The following is an 11,933-nucleotide window of genomic DNA, read 5'->3' as shown; positions in this document are numbered from 1 at the left end:
AGAAAGAAAAACGGAGCTGGAGGAATCAGGTTCCCTGGCTTCAGACTATACTACAAAGCTACAGTAATCAAGGCAGTATGGTACTGGCACAAAAACAGAAATATAGATCAATGGAACAGGATAGAAAGCCCAGAGATAAACCCACACACATATGGTCACCTTATCTTTGATAAAGGAGGCAAGAATATACAATGGAGAAAAGACAGCCTCTTCAATAAGTGGTGCTGGGAAAACTGCACAGCTACATGTAAAAGAATGAAATTAGAACACTCTCCAACACCATACACAAAAATAAGCTCAAAATGGATTAGAGACCTAAATGTAAGGCCAGACACTATCAAATTCTGAGAAGAAAACATAGGCAGAACACTCTATGACATAAATCACAGCAAGATCCTTTTTGACCCACCTCCTACAGAAATGGAAATAAAACAAAAATAAACAAATGGGACCTATTGAAACTTAAAAGCTTTTGCACAGCAAAGGAAACCATAAACAAGACAAAAAGACAACCCTCAGAATGGGAGAAAATATTTGCAAATGAAGCAACTGACAAAGGATTAATCTCCAAAATATACAGCAACTCATGCAGCTCAATATCAAAAAAACAAACAACCCAATCCAAAATGGGCAGAAAACCTAAACAGACATTTCTCCAGAGAAGATATACAGATTGCCAACAAACACATGGAAAGAATGCTCAACATCACTAATCATTAGAGAAATGCAAATCAAAACTACAGTGAGGTATCACCTCACACCAGTCAGATGGCCATCATCAAAAAATCTACAAACAATAAATGCTGGAGAGGGTGTGGAGAAAAGGGAACCCTTTTGCACTGTTGGTGGGAATGTAAATTGATACAGCCACTATGGAGAACAATATGGAGGTTCCTTAAAAAACTAAAAATAGAACTACCATATGACCCAGCAATCCCACTACTGGGCATATACCCTGAGAAAACCATAATTCAAAAAGAGTCATCGGGGCTTCCCTGGTGGCGCAGTGGTTGAGAGTCCGCCTGCCGATGCAGGGGACGCGGGTTCGTGCCCGGTCCGGGAGGATCCCACATGCCGTGGAGTGGCTGGGCCAGTGAGCCATGGCTGCTGGGCCTGTGCGTCTGGAACCTGTGCTCCACAACGGAAGAGGCCACAACAGTGAGAGGCCCAAGTACCGCAAAAAAAAAAAAAAGAGTCATGTACCACAATGTTCATTGCAGCTCTATTTACAATAGCCAGGACATGGAAGCAACCTAAGTGTCCATCGACAGATGAATGGATAAAGAAGATGTGGCACATATATACAATGGAATATTACTCAGCCATAAAAAGAAACGAAATTGAGTTATTTGTAGTGAGGTGGATGGACCTAGAGTCTGTCATACAGAGTGAAGTCAGAAAGAGAAAAACAAATATCGTGTATTAACACATATATATGGAATCTAAAAAAAAAAAAAAGGTCATGAAGAACCTAGGGGCAGGACAGGAATAAAGACACAGACGTAGAGAATGGACTTGAGGGGAGGGGGAAGGGTAAGCTGGGACGAAGTGATAAGAGTGGCATGGACATATATACACTACCAAATGTAAAATAGCTAGCTAGTGGGAAGCAGCCGCATAGCACAGGGAGATCAGCTGGGTGCCTTGTGACCACCTAGAGGGGTGGGATAGGGAGGGTGGGAGGGAGACGTGAGAGGGAAGAGATATGGGGATATATGTATATATATAGCTGATTCAGTTTGTTATACAGCCGAAACTAACACACAATTGTAAAGCAATTATACTCTAATAAAGATGTTAAAAAAAAGAATGGTCCTTTCTAGTCTCAGTTTCTCAGGTGTTATTAATCAAGAAAGGGTGTTGACGAGTGCAAAATGCTTTCTAATTGCATTTACTGAGATACTTATACGATTTTTCTCTTTTATTATGTGGTGAATGACTTTGATTGGATAAAAAGAATGAAATTCACTCTCATTAACCCTTTTCGCTGCCTGCTGTGGGTTTCATTTTTCATTTTTGTTTGAAAGGTCCAATCACAGACCAGTCTAAAAATGTATCCTGAGTTCCACCACACCATAAAAACTTATTAACACGCTTTCTCCACTGGCCTCCTTTTCTTCTAAGCAATTTAAAATCTCAATTTAACACCTCTGCGCCCCTCTTCTACTTCCCAATGGCGAACCACCCACCCCTCAGGTTAAGCAGAAGGCATTAGGACGGAGCCAGGACCCCAGGGCTGGAACCACAAGTCCTCCGCACCTTTGGTTGGCCTCGGGGAGCCAGCCGCCCGGTGGCGTTGGGACGACTCCTCGGCCTCCGTCGTGTCCCCAGCCGGCCCCAGCCCCTTCCCCTAAGCGCAGATGCTGCCCCTCCGCCAGGCCGGGGCTGACAACCTCCTCACCTGGCTCTGGTGCCAGGTGCCCCGCCGCCCAGAGGGTGCGTAGGAGCCGCCCAGGCCCGCCCCCTCCTGGCCCCGCGGCTCGCCCGGCCACCGCCCACGGCCCGCCAGCTCCGGGACCCAGGCGCACCGCCCCCGGCCGCAGCCTCCTCGGCCCCCAGCAAGGTGCCGGATTTTCCAGCTGCGCGCCTTTACCCCCGCGAGCGAGCCGCTCCCGGAACCCACGGGCGGCGCGCCCAGCCAGAGAAGCCAGTACCCCGAGCGCCACGAGTAGCGCGCACGCCGAGCCGGAGCGCCCCCACTGAGGAGCATCCCCGGACCCGCGGGAGCCAGCCCCGAAGCGCCCGGAACCCGACACACCCAAGACCAGGAACGCCGCCGCGGAGGAGCATCCTTAGACTGGGAGCGGCGCGGGTCCGCGGCATCCCCAGACCGGAAGCACTGCGGACCCAGAGCAGCACTGCGGACCCAGAGCGCCCCCGCGGACCCAGAGCGGCCCCGCGGAGGAGCGGGAGTGGGAGGACCCGGACCGAGAGCAAACCCAGTCAAGGAGCGTCCCAGACCCAGGACACAGCCCAGGCCGCGGGGCAGGAAGCAGCGCCGCACCCCCGGCCTCGGCCAGCCGAGTTTTGCCAGACGCTTTTTCTTTCTTCAGACTTTCTGTTCTTTTTCAGCTTTCTCTTTTTCTTTGCCTTATCTCTTGCGTTACGCTTGCGGCTCCTCTCCTTTCTGGTTTCACGGTGGTAGGAAGGCAGCTTTTGCTCTTTCTCAACTGCCTCGCCATCGGGTGTCCAGGGGAACAGCCGCCCCCTCCCCAGCCTCCGGACGCCTTCTGAAGGTAAGGACAGACCTGCCTCTGCCACCTGCGGCCCCTCCCACTGCCCTCTGCTGCCGGCTGCGGACAAGGGGCGACCCAGCCTCAGGGGCAGGGGTTCTGAAAGATCCGTTAAAAATGCATGCATATACATATAGCTATTATATATAATATATATTATTTTAAATAATTAGCACATATGCATGCATATGTGTGTATCCACACGAATAACTGGTGATTCAGCGTCATCAACTTTCCCTAATAGTGTAGTTTTAGTGGTTAAACCAGTCCCAGTTTTTTTCTAGAAAGGTGAGAACAGCTAAAAGAAGTGATAGTTGTCATTTATTAAGCAGTTACTTGTGTCTGACACTTTTAGATGCATCGTTTTCGCTTAAGCCTCCCACAGGCCAAATGCAGTATGCTTCTTAAGAGGAGGGGAACCGAGCCCAGAGAGGTTCAGTAGTTTACCCAAGGGCATCCAGCTACTAAGTAACAAATCCCAGATTCACACCCAGATTTTCCTGATTTCAAAACCTTCGTCTGCATCCCGGGTGCCTCCAGGAGTTAGAAGCCTGGCAGCTGTACTGCAGTTAGCAGACCAACAGATGACTGGGCAGCCCCTTCAGGTACAGGCACCTGAGCTCGCTATATTACATAACACCCATTTGGTGCTGTGCAGTGCTGGACTCTGGGGCCCACTTTCCAAATCTGAGGGCCTTGGATGGGCCAGGAGGGGGTAAATTTGGAGGAAACTGGGTTTGTGCAGGTTCTGGGCTAGCTAGAGAGCTTCCATGCGCAGGCAGCCACTGGGCCAAACTGCTAGGACCTCAGGGAGTGTGCAGCTGGAAGTGTGGAGGGTGACCCCAACGGCAGGACCAGGGGTGGAGGCTGGGGAAGCGTAAGGGTAGCAACAGCAGACATTGTGTGACCAGGACTGCGGGATGGGAATGATTCTCCTGGCCTCCCCAAGAGAAACCTATTTTGACATAAATTCTTAGAGTGGAAGTGTGTGCACGCATATACACGCTTGTACGTGTGCGTGATGTCCAAGATCATTTTCTCCGCTTGGCATTTGATTGTTTTGTCATCTCAAAAGATGAATGAACAAACACTGTTTGATCGTTTCACCTGGTCTAGTCTCAGGTTCCTTGAGAGAAGGAGCTCTGAAGTGGCCTAGCAACTCTGAGTTTCTGTGCATTATTTTTTCTAGAGAACCGTCACTTTGCTCAGAATGGGGTCTATAAACAGGGCAGTTGGGCAGAACGAGGAGCTCAGGAGATGACCCTTCAGATGCTCTGGAGGCACCTTTGACTGTGTAGCCTTCGGGGCAGAGGGAGTGGTCAGCTTGGATCTGACCCTCACCCAGGGTCACACAATCTTTGGAAGAGAGCCTTTTTCCTTTAGAGAAAACTTCATGCCATCGGGTGATTTATGGAACGTTTGTGAGTTTTCTTGGGGTGTGTGTGTGTGTGTGTGTGTGTGTGTGTGTGTGCATGCACATACGTACCTACCTGTGCACACATACACGTATTCGTACGTATACATGCACGTTTATTTATATCTTAATTATTAGGTATTCTTATTAATTATATGTTTAGGATATTGTAAATTTACTTTTAAGTATAGAAGTAAGTCCCCTGGATCTGTGTCTGCAAGGATGATTGCCCTAGACTTAACATCAGTCGTTAAAACATACTTTGCAGGATGTTATGATTTAAGAAGCATGTCACAGGTAGAAGATTATCTTAATCTTTTAACAATGGATCAGATAATCACGTAAGACTCCAAACTGTACATATTTTATGAATTTGATGCATTCATTAATTCAGCAAATAACAAACAAGCAAACAAACATAAGATGATAGTATGTCAGTTGGTGATAAGTGCTAGGAATAAAAGAACAAAACAAAGTGGGAGAGCAAAGACAGAGAGAGGTGTGTGTATGTGCGCACGCACGTGCTTGCGTGTGTGCACTCGGTCACACGCTTGTGTGTATTCGCTCTCAAGCAGATGTTAGATTTATCTATGTCAGATTTTCCTATGTTAGATTTTCCATAGATTGCTCAGGGAGGCCCTGTACAATATAACTACAGTATCAACCAACTCTAAAGGAAAGACAGGATTTTTAACTAATGATAGAGTAGTAATTAGGAGCCATTTGGGAAAAATAAATTAAGTTAGACCCTATCTTCATACCAAACAACAAAGTTAATTGTTAAAGGGTAAAAAATTAAATGCAAAAAAACCCTATTAAGCCATAAAAATGAAGAAAATACAGGTAGGTATCTATCTGACTACTGAGGGCAAAGGAATGTTCTAAATGTAACAGTTATGGAAAAGTCACAAAAGAATGATAGGTTTGACTGCATAAGTAGAAAATTGTCCATATGTTAAGACATCAGAAGAGGAATTGGAAAGGAAACCTGTGCAACAAGTTGAAAACAACACTAAAAATTTAAGAACTGGACAAAAAAGCATAAAAAATGGAAATAAAATAGCTAAAAAATACATGATTAATATTTTGCCTCATTTATACCAATAGAAATGCAGATTAATAAGCCATGAGATACCATTTTACCAATTTAAATACCTACTTAGATTTAAAGAATGAGCGTGCTCAAATGCTTCTGTGGGTATAGGGGAGGGATATTGTCTTTCACTGCTGAGGGGTATGAATGATTACATTTCTGGGTGCGGCTTGGTGGTATGCATTCATCCTGTTTAAAATGTACTCTTTGACTCATAGACTATACTGCCATGAAGTAGCCCCAAGAAAATAATAAGAAATGTAGATAAGTAATAATAGCTTAGTGATATTTATTATTCACCAGTTACTAGTTGCCGTAGTAACTCATGGAACCTTCACATCAGCTCTGGGAGATAGTATTGTTATTCCCTTTTACGGATAAAGTGATTGAGGAACAGAGATGGTAAGTGACCAGCCCAATGTTATTCAGCTGGTAAAGAGTAGAATGAGGATTCAACCAGCCAGTCTGGTGCCAGAGGTCATACTCCAAAAACTGATCTGTACTGCCTTACATGAGAAGATGGTCATGGGGTTATTTTATAGTAAAATACATCTTGTAAATTATAATATATCCTCAAGAAGGAATATTGTGTGGCAATTAAAATGATAACAGAGTATTTTCTGACACAGGAAAATGCTGTTTTATTAAGTAGGAACAGCAGGATATGAGATTATTTAAAACCTTAATTATTTGAAGATATATAGAAAAAGTATAAGAGAATGCTAAAGTATTATGCATGTTGAGATTATTTTCTCCTTTTCTATTTTCATGTTATAAGTGTCCTATAATGGGAATATGTTACTTTAGAAATCAGAAAATTTTTTAAGATAAAGAAGAACAAAAGAAAGAGAAGAAGAAATTTAAAGATTATGAAAAGGCCAAAAAATGGGACCATCATCAAATATAACACTAAAAGAACCCCCAAAATTCCCATACGCAAGAAATGTAATATTTATATCCTCCTACATATATTTCGTTAATACTTACTAGGGTATCTATGACAGATTTGTCTTTTGGAAATGAGTTCCATTATTTAATATCTTAATCTTTTAAATCCATGGTAAGTACATTAAAAATTTTATATAGACACATAGAGCAGGGCAAATGTCAGCTAATTTGCATGCTGGGATCTTAACATGTTTCATATTGAAACTCAGAGTTAACTCATCAGAATGCTGAGTAATCTCATAATAACTTTATCTCTTAGTAAACCTTGATAATTAAAAAAAATCAAACAAAAATCCCCAGCAGTGCCCTTTGCAAGACTGTGTCAACCTAAACCAGAGGAAACAACACTTTTCATTCTACCTGAGATAAGAGGATGGAGAGAGTTCATAATAGAGTGGTGTGTGTGGGCTGGAGGACTGAGTTCAAACCATAGCCATCTTCTAAGTTGGTTATGAATAGTTGGCACTTTCCACACATACTCTCCCTCTGTCTTTACATTATTGATTATCACCTCTCGGAAATTTCATCAAAGGCTTGGCGATGTTATTCGTAGGGCTTGATGTGAATGATTTGGCAGTTTAGCCATTAAACTTCACCAAGGATTTGGGCGTTAACAGTACTCTTTTTTAGTGCGGCAGGGGCGGTGAGTGACAGTTGGTGAAAGAATTATTTGGGGTTGAACAGTTACCATGCACCCAGGAAGGCTTCATAAATACTTACTTCAGTACTTTTGGCAGATAGACCTTCTTATCAACCCATTTTGGTCATGAGCAAACAGACTCTGTGACTTCTAAGTAACTTGCCCGACGTTGCACAGCTTGTCGAGACTCAAGCAGGAACGCCAGTCCAGTTGTGTGGGCCCAAAATCCAAGCTCCTTCCATCGTGCTGTGCTTCCTACGCCCAGTGGGGCTAGGTGTGTGGTATACAGGGAGCATGTGTTTGTTTATGAAATAGACTTGGTGTATGAGCCCCCATGCACCCTTCCTCTACTCTCTCAACTTGTAATTAGTAGAACCAAAGATAGGTTGCAGTAGGATCAAAATTCAACACAGGTTTGCATTCATTGAGTGGGTGTGGCCAGGCATCCGGATGGCAGGAAACTCCCAGATTTGTGTCTTCATTTCCTAAAATAAACACTAGGGGCATGTGAGTGTAGACACGTGCACACACGTGCACACACCTTTTCCTCTTAACAAGGGTTAATCGGTGCTTACTTTGTGGGAGGCGTTGATTTTAGTGATACAGTGATGAACAAAACAGACTTAGTTCTGAAGAAAGAACAATATTTAAAAATTCAGCCCATAAGTGAAGATTGTGATGAACATTTTGGTGTGGTGAGAGGGAAAAAAAGCGGCTGGAACACACACACACCTACGTGGGCAGACTGTCCATTCATAGGATGGTAGATTTTTCTGGAAATACTGTCATCCTCAACTTTGACTTTGGAGGTAAGATTTAGTAGACCAGACCTAAAATACAGCAGACTCTCTTGTCTTAGAAATCTGCATTATTAGGGATTTCCCCTGGGTGCCCAAATTTATGCCTTGAAATTTTATTAATTCTACATGGCTGGAAGTTCTGAGGAAAACTGGTGACTCTATGAAGGGATATGAAAATTTGCTGGGCTGATTTTTTTAAAGTCTGTATGCCAGATGACTTTTTAAAACCTCCTGCATGAGACAGGTATGCTTTTGTTTGAAAGTCTTGGCCGAACCTGTCTTATTCTGTTTTCCAGAGAAACCATCTGAAGCAGAGTCATAAACATGCATCGTAGAGAAGTACCCCTGACACTTTTGGTGCTTATGTTTATAAGCACCTCAGGTAAGTAATTATAATCAGTCACAAACATACTTCATTGGTCGTCTAGAGGGAATATCGAAGTTTGGCTTATTTATGTGGAGGTGGTTACTGAAGATGTTGGATTTATTAAAATTCGTGGTTTAAAATTTTACTTTAGAAAGTTGCCAACCATTTGGTATGCCTGGAATAGAGACTAAAAGATTCATAGCGGGCTTCCCTGGTGGCGCAGTGGTTGAGAGTCCGCCTGCCGATGCAGGGAACACGGGTTCGTGCCCCGGTCCGGGAAGATCCCACATGCCGCGGAGCGGCTGGGCCCGTGAGCCATGGCCGCTAGCCTGCGCGTCTGGAGCCTGTGCTCCACAACGGGAGAGGCCACAACAGTGAGAGGCCCGCGTACCGCAAAAAAAAAAAAAAAAAAGAAAAGAAAGGATTCAGCCCTATGAGTTTATGTAGAGAGAGCAGGAAGTGAAAACATTTATCCTGAAATACATTTGTCTGAGATAAAAATTTGCTTAGTTTCACGTTATTTGAAACTGAAGCGATCACAGCCGTCCTTGTTACTGATTTTTACAAAGTTTTAACACATTGTTTCCTCCCCGAAAGGAAGGCAAAAATTCATCTCATTATCTAGGTAGTGAGGAAAGTGAGTGAGAATACCTTACAGATCTTAAAGAAAATATTAGAGTTAGAAGGAATACATTAGAAAGAGTCTGCTCGGACCAGGAAGACAGGTAGGCTTTGCGTCAGGTGTCAGGTACCGATTTTAATTTATTAGAAGTCACTGCTTGGAGACTCTCACTGAGAAGGTTCTGAGACCTCAGCAGGTTCTCTGAAGAAGAGTTCTGTGATTGATTAACAAGGTTCTCCAAAGGCTTTGGAGAAGAAAGAAAGGGCACGATTGTTGATTTGCCTTGATCCAGTATCTGGAGGAGGGAAGACATGAGCGCATGTCCCCTACTTTGAGAATTACTAATGAAGAGATTACAGTTTGGTTATTGATACTTTCAAATAATTCAGGTCCAATATCTGGGTATATTTACTTAAGAGGATCTATGTATCGTTGAGATCCATACAGTGCAACATTACCCAGGTGTTAAAGGAAGGAGACAGACCTCTTCTTGTTGATACGGAAGGACCTGTCAGAACAGGTGAGAGAGACCAAGGTGTAGGAAAGTGTGCATCACATGAAAAGGCCCCCTGCTCTAAAGGCCCCTATAGACATAGGCTGATAACCTTGCTCCCAGGTTATTATGAAAACATGCTGCAGGCTCCCAACAGCCACGCAGCCTTTGCTGTAAGGATGCTAGGGTCCCAGCTCTATGTCCTTTGAGGTGTTTGAAGAGCACCTTTTGTGAAGGGGTCTCTCTAGGCAGACTTGACAATATTTTACGTGTCAGACTCATTTAGCTGAAGTTGGATGACATCCTATTATTGCCGAAACTCAAGACAATTCCAAACCCAGACATCATTGCAGAGGCTGTAGTCTCTTGACCCTACTGGATCGTGGTGCTCCATTCTTGTAAGATGGGGAGGGTGTTCTGGGCCATCCATACCCTTTGAGCTCCACTCATTTCTCCAATCAAAAGCCATTTCAAATCAACAAAACCTGCAATGTTAAATGTAAGATTAGATCTCTGAAGCCATTAGCTGCCTGGGGAATATGAACTTTCAACTGCCAACCATGCACCCTGGAGAGTATGAATTCCAGGCTAGGTTTCTTTAAGTGATAACTGTCCCCAAAGAGGAATAAGTGCCTATGTCTGTACAAACACCGGCACAGGGGTTCATAGAAGCTTTTTTTTTTTCATTGATTTTTATTGGAGTATAGTTGATTTACAGTGTTGTGTTAGTTTCTGCTGTACAGCAAAGTGAATCAGTTATACATATATCCACTCATTTTTAGATTCTGTTCCCATTTAGGTCATTAGAGTACTGAGTAGAGTTCACTGTGCTATACAGTAGGTTCTTATTAGTTATCTATTTTATATATAAGAGTGTTTGTATGTCAAACCCAGTCTCCCAATTTATCCCTCCCCCCCGACCTTTCCCCTTTGGTAATCATGTTTGTTTTCTACACCTGTGACTCCAGTTTTTAAAATAGGTTCATTTGTACCACATTTTTAGATTCCACATATAAGCTATATCATCCGCTATTTTTCTTTCTGTTTCTGACTTACTTCACTCAGTATGACAATTTCTAGGCCCATCCATGTCGCTGCAAATGGCATTATTTTGTTCTTTCTTATGGCTGAGTAATATTCCACTGTATATATGTACCAGGTCTTCTTTATCCATTCCTCCATTGATGGACATTTAGGTTGCTTCCGTGTCCTGGCTGTTGTGAATAGTGCTGCAGTGAACATTGGGGTGCATGTACCTTTTCGACTTATGGTTTTCTCCAGATATATGCCCAGGAGTGGGATTGCTGGATCATATGGTAGCTCTCATAGAAGCTTTTTCATGATTGACCAAAACCTCGAAATCACCCAAATGTTCAACACCAATAGAATGGATAAATAAATTGTCAAATACTACCACAATTAGATACTACATAACTATGAAAAAGAGAACAGATCACCATGACATGCAGCAACATGATTGCCCATCATAGACGTAATGATGTACAAAAAGTCCAGACACAATAGAGCACATGATGTATGACTTCTGCACTTTGCTATATGTAGATTATATCTCTAAAACTAGAAAATAAATCAAGCTGTTAATGACCTACCATCCTTTTAGGTGTCAGTTAAAACTAACACCCACATTTACACATGCATCACACCTTCTAAGCTGAAGTCCTGAATTGTGAGATGAAGATTTAATAACAACCACCAGATGCAAGGTTGATGTTCACTAAATGTTGTGCTTCCGGGTAGGTTTGACAGCCATGTTTTCAAAGAGTGTTTTTGCCATTAGAGCCACCTCCTCTCTACCTTGTGGTTAACAACCTTGTGGTTAAAACCAGACAGTTGCTTTGAGAAATAAACCCTGACTATAGAGAAAGCATGTTCTCTGTGGCCTCAGAGAATTGCTCTGTTCAGTTTAAGAGTTCTCATTCTCAAAATACAGTCAAAGGTTGCTGCTGAAAGACAGGATACAGGGAAGGTCCATTCACACTGACTTTGAACTGCTGGAAGTGAAGAAGGAGGGAAATGATGACCCTGTACAGCACAAAGGATCAGATAAATTTCTAACGCCAGAGTATCTGGGTTAGTTGAGAAAGAAGGAAGAAGAGAGAGAGAGAGAGAGAGAGAGACACAGAGAGAGAGAGAGAGAGAGAGGAGGGAGAGGGAGAGGGAGAGGGAGAGAGAGAGATCTCAGAAAGAGGAAGTGACAGATTTGCAGTGAGTCAATATGAATTAATTATCAGTATGAACTGTTTGCATGATGTATTGAGTATCCACATGGTAACCTAGAGAGGTAATGGATTTATACACATGT

General features: G+C 43.2%; 1 protein-coding gene across 6 annotated transcripts in view; it reads left to right on the top strand.

Moving 5' to 3' along the window:
- The first annotated feature begins 2,885 nt into the window (after positions 1-2,885).
- The window catches only part of IL18R1 (interleukin 18 receptor 1), a 39,712-nt gene continuing 30,664 nt past the window's right edge, over positions 2,886-11,933 (top strand). For 5 of the 6 annotated variants that reach the window (XM_033401701.2, XM_033401699.2, XM_033401698.2 and 2 more), the window contains exons 1-2: positions 2,886-3,236; positions 8,425-8,510. Coding sequence is in view for 5 of the 6 variants with exons in the window: in XM_033401699.2 (XP_033257590.1) it covers positions 8,453-8,510 (58 nt within the window). In the remaining variant the exon portion in view is untranslated. Of the gene's footprint in view, positions 3,237-3,748; positions 3,839-8,424; positions 8,511-11,933 lie in introns of those variants that run through there. The other variant, XM_033401696.2, reaches the window with a different exon arrangement.

Source organism: Orcinus orca, chromosome 13 (genome assembly GCF_937001465.1).
Source record: "Orcinus orca chromosome 13, mOrcOrc1.1, whole genome shotgun sequence".
Taxonomy (NCBI): Eukaryota; Metazoa; Chordata; class Mammalia; order Artiodactyla; family Delphinidae; genus Orcinus; species Orcinus orca.
The sequence above is the reverse complement of the archived record's forward strand: the minus strand, read 5'-3'. Positions and strand labels throughout refer to the sequence as shown.